The following is a 13351-nucleotide window of genomic DNA, read 5'->3' on the forward strand; positions in this document are numbered from 1 at the left end:
TTCAATGTGTATGTAATATAAGTGAGCTATCTTTATACTGTTCATGGGGACCAGAGTTGTGTTTAGGAGTTAGGGGTGAGAATGGAAACAATAGTGGGTGAAAATAGTATTGAAATACGGGCTTGCTTCTTCCTTTTTAACTGTGTAAAAAATTGGTTGTTTCTTATTGTATTTTCATAGTTTTTTGTGGCACCTCCATACTACTCAAAATGTCAAAAATATCTTTTATTCTATTGATATTTTTTATATGAAAAATAAATAATTCGAAAAAATTATTGATTATAAAATTCAAAAGGTATTTTCAGATTGGAAATACTTTATAATTTATAATGTATTTTTTAAAACAATACATTATATATTATGAAATCCATAATATACTTTTGGATTACAAAATGGATAAAATATTTATAGATCTAAAAATACCTTTTAGATTTTGTAATTCATAATGTATATTTATTTTTAAAAATAAAATATTTTAGATTGTAAAAATTGAAAGGTTTTTTTAGTTTAGAAATACCTTCCAGATTCAAAGAGAGGTGTAAATAGAAAAAAAAACATTTCTAAATTGTAGAATCAAAATGTATTTTTTTAAGAACAAAATGGTTGACCTAATCTATGGGGTGCAAAAAAAACTATGGAGCTGCAAGAAGAAACAACCCAAAGAAATATAGAGAGAAGGGATGAACTTGGTAGGCATGTGTCTAAATATAATTTTTTTATTTATTTCTCCACACTAAAATATAATTTTTTCTTTCATTTTCTTTTTTAAGTCTCTTTTCTTCTTTCCTCCCAAAGCTAACTGTTATACCATCTGTTTCCTTGCATTGTAATTTGCATTTGCATAGCAATGAAGAGAAAGTTTTAAATTAAATAAATTTAAGTAGCATTTTGGTTAGTTTCTTTCATTTCTTATTTTTGTTTCATGTGTATATGTGAGGTTTGAGTGAAATTTTGAGTTTAAGCTTAACTTGACGGTATTCAACAAACTATGAGTGTTTTTGGTTCCTCTCCTCCATCTATTATTCTTTAACCTGTAAAGAAAGTTAACTTTTTTTTTCTGTTATATTTCAATTTAGGTTTTAGGTGACACTCATTTACACATGTATAATATTCATGCATGCAGTTAATGTGGAAATCAAATTCATATTGTGGTCAATGGTCAGATAAGGAGAAAGTTGTGTTATAAATTTATTAAGAAGTAAATATAAAGTCTAACTAAATCTCATAAAATCGATTTATAAGATTAGGTTTACACGACATAATAGGTTTACAAACTCTCGCTACCTCAAAATCAGTTTAGAAAGTGAGGTTTGCAGGACACGATAGACCCAACAAACTCTTACTAGAATAAGTTTTAAATGACTATAATGTCATAATAAAATATGAACTTTAAGTCTAATTCAACCTCATAAAACCGGTTTATATTGCACTTACTTATATATTATAAATTGTTTTTGTCTCTAGTTGATGTGAGATTTTCAACAAAATTATAAGATAAAGCTTAATTTGGTTTTGGAATGAGTTTTTTTTATCTTGTTAAAAATTGTTACAAAATTTAGAATGTTATTATATAAGGGAAATTGAAATGGCTGGAAATTGTTGTTTGATTTCCATGTATAATAAGATATGTTTAATTCAAACCTTCACTTTCGAATGGATATTGATATGTTTAAAATTAGCTAACTTGATGCTTCAATATTATATTCTAAAATGGTACATTTTTGGCATGGTTTTAGAGTGAGGCTTTGAGTACAAGTTTTATTTTGTTTTAATAAGATATAAGAAAATGTGATTTGCTTGATTTAAGTAATTGACGGTTAATTGTTTGAGTACACAATTTTCTTTCTCTTTTTTAATATAATTAGAATATGTTTCGGATATCAAATAGTTATTTAGTATTCAATTAGTTATGTTTCTTGCTTGATTTATGTATACAATTATTTTATTGTATACTTTTAATATTTAAAAATCCTATGCGGCATCAATATATTTAGGCTGTTGTGGTAAATTATAAAAACAAAGGGAAAAAAATAAAATAAACTCTTTATCTTATAAATAAAGATAACTATCGTCAGAGTTGGTGTTATCACACCATCACGTGGAGTTAAATATTTTATACTTTAATTAATTAAATAGCTTTTGCAGTTGACGAAAGAGATAGCAAAATTGACTCTTAACTCTTAATTTCTTTAATTTTTTTTATAAAATATAAGAAAAGAAATTTATGGCATTGATCATGACTGAAAGATCAATTGCATGAAACTTGCCAACAGAGTAGAGACTAATAATTCGTTTTTAGAATAAGAATTAGTTTTGAAAATAAATATACAATATTAATATTTTAAAAGGTATATTCAATATAGAATGTTTTATTTTAATACAAGTATTTTATTTTTTTTATTTGTATTTTCTTCGATAATAAAATTGTTATAGCAAATAGCGTAGGTAGTACATTGGAGAGTCGTATTTAGAAATATAATATATATAGGATGTTTTATACCATTTTTGTACGGATTAATTATCATAAAAATAAGAGTTTTTTTATAAATAGATTTTTAAAAACTATGTAATATAAGTTTTTTTTTTCTATAACATGTTTGGTTTTAACATTATTAAAAATCAAATTTTATACAACTTCATTAAAAGACTTGAAACAACCAATAATGTTGGTAAATAGAGATATTGATCATGAGTTAAATATGAAATTGAAGTTTCTATGCATAAAAAAAAGTTATTACGCATAAGAATAATTTGGGTTAAAAATAAAGTTTGAGTTATGTATTTGATAAAAAAAAAACTAAAAGTCAACAACGGTTTAAAACGAAACTAAATTTGAAGATGTTAGTTTATCAAAAGGGATAAATTTTAGAAGAATATTTTGTAGGTTAAAAATTAAATAAATCTTTCGAAGATTTATCATTTGTTGATAATTTTATTGTTATAGTTGATGATACAGAGATGAGTAAAGGTCCCATGTTAATATTTTTGTTGATTTTTTAAAATAAAAGAACTCTTTGTCTGAAGATAATTCAGGACATTTTGAATGATTCTCTCAACTCAAATATGCATGCAACGCTTCCTAAATTTGTTGTTGTTAAACAAATTACTTCTAAAACTGTTTGTAATGATTTGGTCTTACAAAATTGTTTTCAATCTCTTTTAAGTGATGATCAAGAGGTTCATGCGTCATGTCCGACTATCTTGACAATAGATATAGTTGAATCTACGACTAATATTTTCTTAAAATAAGTCAATTTGGTTGCAGAGTTATGAACTAAAAAAATGGATGAAGATGAATAAGTGAAGAAGAAAAATATATACAAATCTTTAGAAGATTGAGACATTCTCCTAAAACTAAAATAAAAGTCAATAAAAAACCTCCCAATCAAGTGAACGTAAAAAATAAATAAATAATGATGTGTGATTATAAAGAGACTTTAATATGGATATTATATGCGAACATGGTCAATATGATTAGATTATTGACGTTCAATAACTATTCTTTAATGTATTTGGAAAGAGAAGGTTTTTTTTTTTTTTACAGTATTTATATGTAGTTCATCCTCAAATTTGAAAAATGAATAATTTAGTAATCAAAATATAAAGTGGCATAAAGTTAAATTTATACTGAAAGCTTGTTTACAAAACACTTATAATAAGATTAAATAATCTGTTTCTAATTGAAATGACAAGTTAAATAAACTGATTTGTCATCTTACAAGAAATGGCCATTTTCTTGCCTCCCAGAACCCTTTTGAAAAATAAAATAAAAACTAATATAAGTAAATTATCCTGTGCTCCTTATACTCTTTCGAATAAAAAATAGAGAATAAAATAAATAAATTTAATTTAACCATTGAAATGATGTTCCAACTAAAGTTTAAAGAAAAAAACCAACTACACCAACCTCTAAAAAATGAGTGTAATAAGTGAATCATCTTCTGTTTTCTTTACTATACACTGCAAGAAATCTACTCTGAGATAGATAACGATAGAATCTAGCATAAATGCTTTGATGATTGAAAACGCATTTTTCCTGTTACATTCAATGTTCCACGTTTCAGCTTTAAAAACAATCGCCTCTTGTAATTAACAGGGCAACACAAAGTTCAAGAAGCACCACAAACTACCCTTTCATATGATTCCTTCAGGACAACATCAAACACTGTGCAACTTGTTTTATAACACGAAAGTTGGTGATGTAAAATGAAAATTAGAATCATATCTAGATGCCATGATGAACTTTTCGTGATTAATATTGCCTCCTTTATCAAGTGCTCACACAACTATGTGCAGTGTACGTACTCCGTAACTGTACCACTACCAACACAAAAAACAAAAACAAAAAAGGTAAGAGACTTTTACAAACTTCTGATACATATAGTTTCATAAACTTGTCATGATACATATAATCATTATGCATGGTTATGAAGTGAAGAAGCCACAGCTACTTACTTCTTACACGACCGTGTTGCCCTAGTTGCAACCTCAACCACGATAAATTATTGCACGCTGTTATTCTGAGTAATCTATGTATAATATTCTTATGTTTTCTGGTTTTTGGAAAAGGGTTACAATGTGTGACACGACTACATGGTTTCAGATTGTAGAATGTTGTCGTGGGACACTAGGTTTGGTGTCTGGGGATGTCAACACCATCAACGTTTCTGAACCAAAAAGTCTGGTTTAAACGAGCTGCATCCTCTGGAACATCATCCATCACCCACTCATGTCCTTTTGGGAAGTAAATTCCTGTGCGTGGGTGAGGAACCCACCAAGATGAATCCTCTATCCTCCCACCACTCTTTGAAACTTCTCCAGACCTTTCTGCAGCAGCAGCTTGAGCAGTGCCAGAGAATTTGCTCACTCCACTCTTTGCTCTCTTAGCTCCCCTGCAGTTAAAGCTTTGATCTTTCAAGTTCTCCACGAAATCAAATAAAAGAAAAATCTGAAAATATCCTCTCCATGCAAAACCAGACAAAAAGACTTTGGTAATAACTTACCCCAGAAGCAACAAGTTCGATTTGGTGATGCCTCCTCTTACCATTAGCTGCAAGAAACGGAACAAATGAAGTGTGAATTATTGTAGTACTGTGTCGTACAACAAAATATCTCAAGACACGAACGTTTAGGCTTTTCGAAGTTTGAAGAGCATATGAGGATATTTATAGTGATAATAATAGTGTATGCAAAGGATCAAATTTTCTAACTCAGACTTTATTTACTTAGAATATTTTTATTGGTATAATATACTTTCATCTAGTCTTTTCGAATTCTTTATTAATAGATATTGTTAGATCATGGGTCTTGTCCGATAGTTGGTCATTTAAGATTGTTTCCTGACTTATATATCTAACGTTATGAAGAAGCACAAATCAAATGACTCATCAATTAGTCTTAAACACTCAATTAAGACAAAATCATGACTAAAGGTGAAGAGGTTACAATTCAGTCTATATATATCAGATTATGCTCTACAGAAAGGCATATAATATATTACACGGGAAGTACTCTCAACTCTTATTTTATACTATATTTATTATATTTTATGCTCTTATGTTCTGATTTGAGTGTCAGAGTATCATCGTAGGAGGATTCCTTCATTCCCAAAAAGTTGAATTACTAGAGCTTGAAAGGAGATCACTAGAGCTTGAAGGGAGACCAGCTCAACCAAATTCCGACCGAGCTCAAGTTAGAAAGGTATAACATGAGAGTTTTTAAATCCATTTGAAGAATAAGTTCCATTGCACGTGTGAGGAAAGAAAGGAGAGATTTGAGATGTGAAAGGGTAAAAGGTTTGTTTGTGTATAATTGTGGTGTGGAAATGAATCTGCGGTTATAAAACCTTGCTTTGGATACAAAACGTTTCTAGAAATGAGAGGGAGTTATAAAGTTGTGGAAATTTGAGTTGCAATAATTTGATATGTATCTGTGGTATCTGTAGGACGATATGGAGTAGTGGCAATGTACCTGAAAAGGTTTATTTGACATTTAATTATTGTTCCATTGATCGATTGTGGAAGGGTCCGTTCTATCTCGTGTGTACCCCGTGTGAGAATAAATGCTATGATGAAGTCTCGTGTTTTGTTCTTCTTTTTTAAGACACCAATTTAACACCATTAACTTATGCGCGTAGCTTAAAAGACTTCTGCCACTTATAAAAGTGAAATACACACAAGTGGGTCGCTGCATTTTTAGAATGCAGATTTACTATATGGAACTGCTCCCTTTTTTTTTCAAATAACTTAAAAAACATCTCATTCTTCAATTTTTTTTTTAAATATATTCTTCGTCCATTATTATAACATGAAATTATTTTCATTATTAAGAAGTAAAATCAAATTAATTTATAAAATTAACTTAAAATGTAAGGTTTATATTCACTTATATAATATGAAATGTTTTAATATTTATTCGGTGTAAGATCTTTAATACCTAGTCCAAATTTTAGATCTCCTTTATATTTGTAATAAGAAAAAATTATCAGAATGAATCATTGTCCTATTTACTTACCTAACAAATAAATTTTCAGTGTGAATTAGAATGTTAAAATATTTCATCTTAACTTATAATTAAAATGAATTACACTCGTTTGTTAAGTTAAATAAAGAACGAATAAAGTCTCATGAAATTTCTTCGGCATACATATATATATAAAGTTTAAATTAGAAATAAGAATCAATTTCCTTACCAGAAAAAAATATTTAACTCTTATTTTTTTTTTACTTTTACTTTTTCCTTAAAAACAAAATATCATATGTAATAGTGGTCAAATGAGAAGTGAAATTAATGGATGAAGAGGGGTTATTGACTATGACGCGATCATGATTAACAGTTTCTTGAAGGATATATTGTTTACAAAAAAATCTATATATACTTTTGTGCTTTAACTTGCCAGTTAACAATCTCATGAGTATAAACTTTACCAAAATAAATAAAAAGCCTACAAGAATAAAACATCACATATATTCACGTACATGCACCTGAAATTTTACCAAAATAGTTCACTTTATTTTGAGATTTATGTAAATGCAGAAAAAATTATAGGAATAGAAATTTCTTAGTCAAAGTTGTTAAATACATTAATTTGTTCACTTTTTTTTGTTATTTTTAATTAAAATTGTCAATCAGATATACCCAGATTGCATGTCTTATGAGTCTCAATAATCTCTCATTACTTTTCCAAACATATTTAGTAACATGTTTCTAATAGGAACATATTCACGAGAAGATGATGAGATACCATAAAATTCTAATAAGATGATTCCTGAAAATACAACCAATTTTTAAAGTACATTTGTAGATAATTTCTATTAAAAAAGTATTCATTTGTAGATCTCAAATATAAATACATTTAATTATTTTTTATTTTATTTAATGAAATTATACTTTAAATTATATTATATACCATTATTGATAAATATTTATTTTCTTAAATTAAAGATAAAAAAAGATATTTACGGTTATAGTATGCTATGAATTAAAAAAACATACTAATGTTATTATTAATAATAATAAATAATAAAACTCTTCAGGTTTTGTGGCAAGAATTATATTTAATAAATAATTTACAATTATAAACATAAAACTTTAACGTTACAAGAAATCTGGTTTCTGTAAAGGTTATTTAAGTTCTTTACTCCTGCAAATGTTATTGACTCTTTTATTATATAAAAATTTGTGCTCAATCAAGTTTAGGGTTTAATTTTTTTTTCGGGCGGGGTAACTTACTTTATTGTTCACTATTCATTAAGTGGAATTTGTGCAGTGATGTTTAATTGATGTAAAATAGAAAACATTTTGTTTACTAGCAATTTACAAGATACTGATTAAATAAAGAGTATTCAATATAACATATTAAATAATTTTATTCATTTAAAATATAAGTATTAAATATGTGTTTCCTTAAGTCTTATGTTATTTTATATTAATACTCTATTTATATCCAAATACAAATTTAAATATAAACAAATTTCAACTACTTAGAAAATATTTTATTCTTTAAATTTAATCATCATGTTAATATTTTCAAAACAAATTTAAGTAGTGAATTTTTTTACAAGTTTAAAGATTTTATTACATTAGAACTAAATTCTTTTTACATGTAATTTTTACTCATATATATATATAACTAAATTTTAATTAAAACCAATATATAATTTTTTTTTGGATTGAACAATAATTGAATACAACAATTGTAACATGAGTAATGCCACCATGTAAGACCCAATTGAAATACTTACAAATCCACTCTCTAAAAATGCAAAACAATTTATGATAGTTGAAATATATTGTGTGATATATCATAACCTTTATTAGCATGTGCTTGCTACTACAATTAATTAAAATATTAGAGAGAAATTATCTTTGAAAATAAATGGGCACACCTAAGCACTTTTAGAACAATGGCAAACCTAAAGAAATATAAAAATGGGTGTGTGTTGAATGTGTATTGCTTAGGAGATAAAAGTCTATTAAATAGAGATGCTGAAACATTGTGAGTTTCAATATAAGTTTGAAAATAAATGGGCACACCTAAGCACTTTCAGAACAATGGCAAAGCTAAAGAAATATAGATGTGAGCGTGAGTTGTTGAATGTGTATTGCATAGGAGATATAAGTCTATTAAATAAAGATGCTGAAACATTGTGAGTTTCAATATAAGTTTGAATCCACCAACACCAATGAATGTAAGTTTGAATTCAAATTTCATTGCGAGAAAGAATCTCTCTGACCATTGTAATTATTGTACCCATACCAAAGTGAGAATAAGTTTTTTGGATACACCCTAAACTCTAAATCCCAAATCCTAAATCTCATATCCTAAACTCTAAATTCCAAATCCTAAATCTCATATCCTAAACTCTAAATCCTAAACCATAAAAGTATTTGGATACACGAATATGTGATTTAATCTTAAATATTCATTTATAAGACATGGAATTTATTTAGTTAATTTTTTTTACTTAAGTGATTTATATTTAGTTTATTTAGTGACATTTCTCTGGGTTTTAAAGAGTTTGATGTGATTCCCATTGATTGTTAATGGGGTTGTTTTCAATCATAAGGGAGTTTAATTCTAATTATGGAGTGTTATTGATACTTAAATTGTTGAAAAGTGTGCTTTAACGTGTTTGAATTGAAATTGGTTGGGATAAGGTTTTCATTGGTTTGATACATCATTTTTTTTGTTGGAATTATCAAATTTAGTAATTAATACTAGTTTTGAATTTGGATGTGTTATTGCGAAATACATCGAAGTGTTTTGATTCTAGATTAAAAAAAAAAAAAAAACTTATAATCACGCCTAGTAAAAGTAATAGGAAAAATATAATTTGATACCAGTTGGTAATCAGTTATAAATAATTTTTTGATAAAATAAATAACGAGAAAGGATTATGAATGCAGATAAATTATCAATATATTTTTAATTATAAATTTTTTGAAGTTGTGGAATTTTTTTAAATTCAATATATCATAATCCAATATAATAATAACTGGGAAAGGAGTAGTTATTTAAGTTGGTGAATTTGTAAATGCATTTACCAAAGATTTAGGCTTTTAAGAGGAATGAAAACGCTAAAATTAATATTTGGCATGTGATTCACATAAAATTCTAGTAATTACTTTTAAAAATGAAACTCAAATAGTTTTTTATTTTGTACACTTTTTTAATTTCTTTATAAGCGTCCTTAATTTTTGTTGTCTTAAATTTAATAAAATAGTTATAAAATGTACTATTTTGTCTTTATTATTACTTATTGCATCATGATAAATAAATATATGTAAATTAATAAAAAAAATGAGTAAAGAATAAAAGTATAAACAAAGAAACAATAATTAATTTATTTGAAATTCTAAAATAACACATAAAAGCTCCCGCCATAGTTGCTTTTGGTGACAGGTTTCAATAGCGGTAGTTGCAGAATCGCTTGAGGAGAAAAAGCACAGAGAAAAAGGAGAAGAAGAAGAAGCTTGCATCGTTTATTTTTTATTTTTTGCCGTAACGAGAAACGATGAAAGGCATAGTGAAGAGCTCCAAACTGAAGTTCGGCATACCCGCATTTTTCTTCCTTTGCTCCCTTTTCTTCTTTGTATCTCCTCTCCCCTTTTAGATTTCTATATTGCTTCATTTCTTGGGTTCTTGTGCTTTCATTAATCACTAGCAACAATTTCAGGATTTGGATGATGTGGGATCGAAGTCAAGAATACTCCAAGAATCGGAGAAGAAAGTATATGAACCTGTTGAACATGGTGAATCCGGGGAATCCTTTTTTGATTCAATCCCATTTCAGGTGAATTCCCTTCGTTTTCTTTCCTCTGGGGTTGGATCAGTGGATTTTGGTTGGGTCGCAATTTGATGTATATTATCTGATGCACTTACCTGATTAAGGTTTTGATTATAGTACAAGAATACTGTTTGACTTTAACTAATGCATGTTGTTTCATAATTAATATTTTTTAATGAAATAAATTTGGTCATTAATTACTGATGTTTTTGGGTTATCATTAGTATCCTCTGTTTGTCAATTTTCTTGCACTATCATTAACAATTTAACAGTAACTCATCGGTTGTTGGAGGCACTTTTTTGGGAAAGGTTTTGTTAAAATCTCTTGTGAAAATAGGAAGATATGTTAACTTGTCGGACATTGGATCTATGAGTTTGCAAATGTGAAGATATATTGGCTTTATGGAATAGGATTTGCAATTGCTGGGTTGTACCTGGCGTTAGTAAAGGCCATTGAAGGTTGATACATTATTAATTAACTCATCTTGCATTGGTTTAAAAGTGAATGGCATCTGTTTGAAATAAAGACCCCAAATAGAAAGTGCTGTTTTATATAGTTTGTACTCAATGCTACTTATGATCGTCACTTCATTTGTTTCAGTGTGATCCCGTTCTTTTTGCAGATTTTAAGTTGGAGACCACGGGCTGTTTACTTTCCAAACTTCACAAGTGTGGAAGCATGTCAGCAAATAATTGAAATGGCAAGGCCAAAACTTGAACCATCAAAACTGGCTTTGCGGAAAGGAGAAACTGCTGAGAGCACAAAAGACACTAGAACAAGGTACTATTTTGAGCAAACCCTTTTGCTATCATCTATTGTAATATATGTGGTGTAACTTGTTGGACCTCTCACAGAGAGAAAGGTTTATGTGGATACATGGATAGATACGTAGATCGGACAAGATATTCCGATATAAATTAACAGGATATGATACCTACATAGAATACATATTTAAGCTTGTATAAAAATCCATAAAACATACTATATATAAGTGTATTGTGTAAATTCAAATTAAAGACATTGCTTTTAAACATTACTGAAATAAAAATTATAAATTGTTTTTTTTTTATATTATTTTCTTATGCAACAATACTATATCTCATTATTATTTTTAAAATAACTTCACAAAGAGATCAATTTCCCTCTTAAAGATACAATGTTTCTATCTTTCTACATTATACATACTTAAATCTTTCTCTTAGTTTTATTGTAGATAAATGTTTTGGAAGCTACTTAACTCAATTTTTGGTAAATAGTTTCTGATGTTGAAAGTTAAAATTGTTACATATTAGAGCAGATAAAGATGATGGTGAGACATTTGTGTTGCTGATATATGCTAATTTTCGCTGGCAACAGTTCAGGCACATTTATCAGTGCATCAGGAGACAAATCTGGCATCTTAGACATGTTAGAGAGGAAAATTGCTAAAGTTACAATGATTCCAAGGAGCCATGGAGAAGTATGTCTCTTTCCTAATTATTTTTTCTGACCTTCCACCGCAGTGTAAGTGTTCATGTATGAATAAAGCTGGAATGCTGTAACAATTTTGCAGAAATTCAATATATTGAAGTATGAGGTTGGCCAGAAATACGATTCTCATTATGATGCGTTCAACCCAGATGAATACGGCACTGTTAATAGCCAAAGGGTATATTAAGTTCTTAAGTAGTGCAACTTGTCAAACACTTCGTATATTTTCATAGGAATATGCAAGTATAAATTGATCACGCCATTTCAGCAATTCCTTTGCATGCAGGATCTCTCTATGATGAGTTTTCATTCTATATGGATAACATTTGGCGGAAATTTTGGAACTTGCTCAGCAATTTTCATTCTATATGAGTTTTATTCTTTTCTGACTGTGCCTTTGCTGGTTTATCGTGCAGATTGCTTCCTTTCTGTTATACCTATCAAATGTTGAAGCAGGAGGAGAAACAATGTTCCCTTTTGAGGTAGATTAGGAAATCAATAGCTGTCATTCTCTCTGATACATTGCACTGTGAAATCTTGATGAGTAAGCAGTCATTTAAGTATTCAAATTTGCAGGGTGGTTTGCATATTGATACGGATTATGATTACCGAAAATGCATTGGTTTGAAGGTGAAGCCACGGCAGGGCGATGGACTTTTATTTTATTCACTGTTACCAAACGGGAATATTGATAAGGTAATCTTTCATTTTCAGATATATGAATATAATTGCCGTTACTTTTACAGTACGCATGGACAGAAATTTTCATTAAGCAAAAGGGAAATAAAATACATGCAAAATCATAGAAATACAGTGATATTCAGAACTTTGAGCAAAGTGGTCATTTTGTTTGTCAACCCACTTCTGTTTTTTTTGAATATTTCTGCAGACTTCTCTTCATGGAAGTTGTCCAGTGATTAAGGGAGAGAAATGGGTGGCAACAAAGTGGATTGATGATAAAGAGCAATAGTACTAATTGATTTTCTTTCTAAGGAGTCTACAATTATGTGTGGTCATGCATGCTTATCAATCATATGCAGAAATGTTGACATTTCGGTGCTACCAAGTTTTCAATGTTATGGATAAATGGCACTAACTCATGCGAGCAAATGAGTAAGCTCGTGAAATGTTTGGATGTTTACGGTGGTCCAAATTAGTTGGTTATGAACTGACATTTATATATAAATATATTTATGAAAAGATTGTAAATATGATTTCTCAACAATCAATGTTTTCTTCCCTGTTCAATGAATATTTTGTATCTTCAAAATTTGTATGTATTGAGATTCATATCTTCTAAATTTATTCAATGTTTTATTTTAATATTTAATGAATATTATAAATTTTCAGAAAACAAATTCAAACCAGTTGACCAGTTGAAAAACATTTGTTTTTGGATTAGTTAACATTTCTTAAGGCAAAAATTAATCACACAAAAATTAAAAACGAAACTATTTAGATACTTAGGTTCGTCTTGCATAACTTGCAGTTTACGTGGACCAACAATCAGTGGAACAGATTGGTTCGCTGACTAACATAAATAAAAAATAATTATTTTATATTTTTAAAAAAATATATCTCATTCACTTCT

The 13351-nt window shown here is 28.4% G+C and overlaps 1 protein-coding gene, 1 long non-coding RNA gene and 1 pseudogene across 3 annotated transcripts; 1 reads left to right on the plus strand and 2 right to left on the minus strand.

The window, feature by feature from the left end:
* Positions 1 to 3984: 3984 nt before the first annotated feature.
* Positions 3985 to 4631, minus strand: LOC137828887 (uncharacterized). Its single transcript, XR_011083994.1, has 2 exons — positions 4456 to 4631; positions 3985 to 4320 (listed from the first exon to the last, which is right to left on the minus strand). It is a non-coding gene; the product is annotated as an uncharacterized lncRNA (long non-coding RNA).
* Positions 4632 to 4727: 96 nt separating this feature from the next.
* LOC137827973 (uncharacterized) lies at positions 4728 to 5259 on the minus strand (annotated as a pseudogene).
* Positions 5260 to 9908: 4649 nt separating this feature from the next.
* On the plus strand, positions 9909 to 13026 carry LOC137828888 (probable prolyl 4-hydroxylase 9). Of its 2 annotated transcripts, none has more exons than XR_011083995.1 (8): positions 9909 to 10094; positions 10179 to 10295; positions 10913 to 11070; positions 11647 to 11749; positions 11843 to 11938; positions 12047 to 12242; positions 12337 to 12456; positions 12650 to 13026. XR_011083995.1 is itself a non-coding variant. In XM_068635631.1 (8 exons), the coding sequence occupies exons 1-8, from the start codon at positions 10017 to 10019 to the stop codon at positions 12728 to 12730; spliced, it is 819 nt and encodes a 272-aa protein (XP_068491732.1). In that variant the 5' UTR covers positions 9909 to 10016; the 3' UTR covers positions 12731 to 13026. The 2 variants fall into 2 exon arrangements, 1 of the variants encoding a protein (XP_068491732.1); XM_068635631.1 differs by having other exon boundaries at positions 12177 to 12242.
* Positions 13027 to 13351: the final 325 nt, after the last annotated feature.

This window comes from Phaseolus vulgaris, chromosome 7 (assembly GCF_000499845.2).
Source record: "Phaseolus vulgaris cultivar G19833 chromosome 7, P. vulgaris v2.0, whole genome shotgun sequence".
In the NCBI taxonomy this organism is placed as follows: Eukaryota; Viridiplantae; Streptophyta; class Magnoliopsida; order Fabales; family Fabaceae; genus Phaseolus; species Phaseolus vulgaris.

What these genes read in the sequence shown, in the direction of transcription:
- LOC137828888 (XM_068635631.1), top strand. Translation starts at nt 10,017, where the DNA reads ATGAAAGGCATAGTGAAGAGCTCCAAACTGAAGTTCGGCATACCCGCA. An exon ending in TTGATTCAATCCCATTTCAG is followed by an intron (nt 10,296 to 10,912) that starts GTGAATTCCCTT and finishes TTCTTTTTGCAG; the next exon opens with ATTTTAAGTTGGAGACCACG. An exon ending in AAACAATGTTCCCTTTTGAG is followed by an intron (nt 12,243 to 12,336) that starts GTAGATTAGGAA and finishes TCAAATTTGCAG; the next exon opens with GGTGGTTTGCATATTGATAC.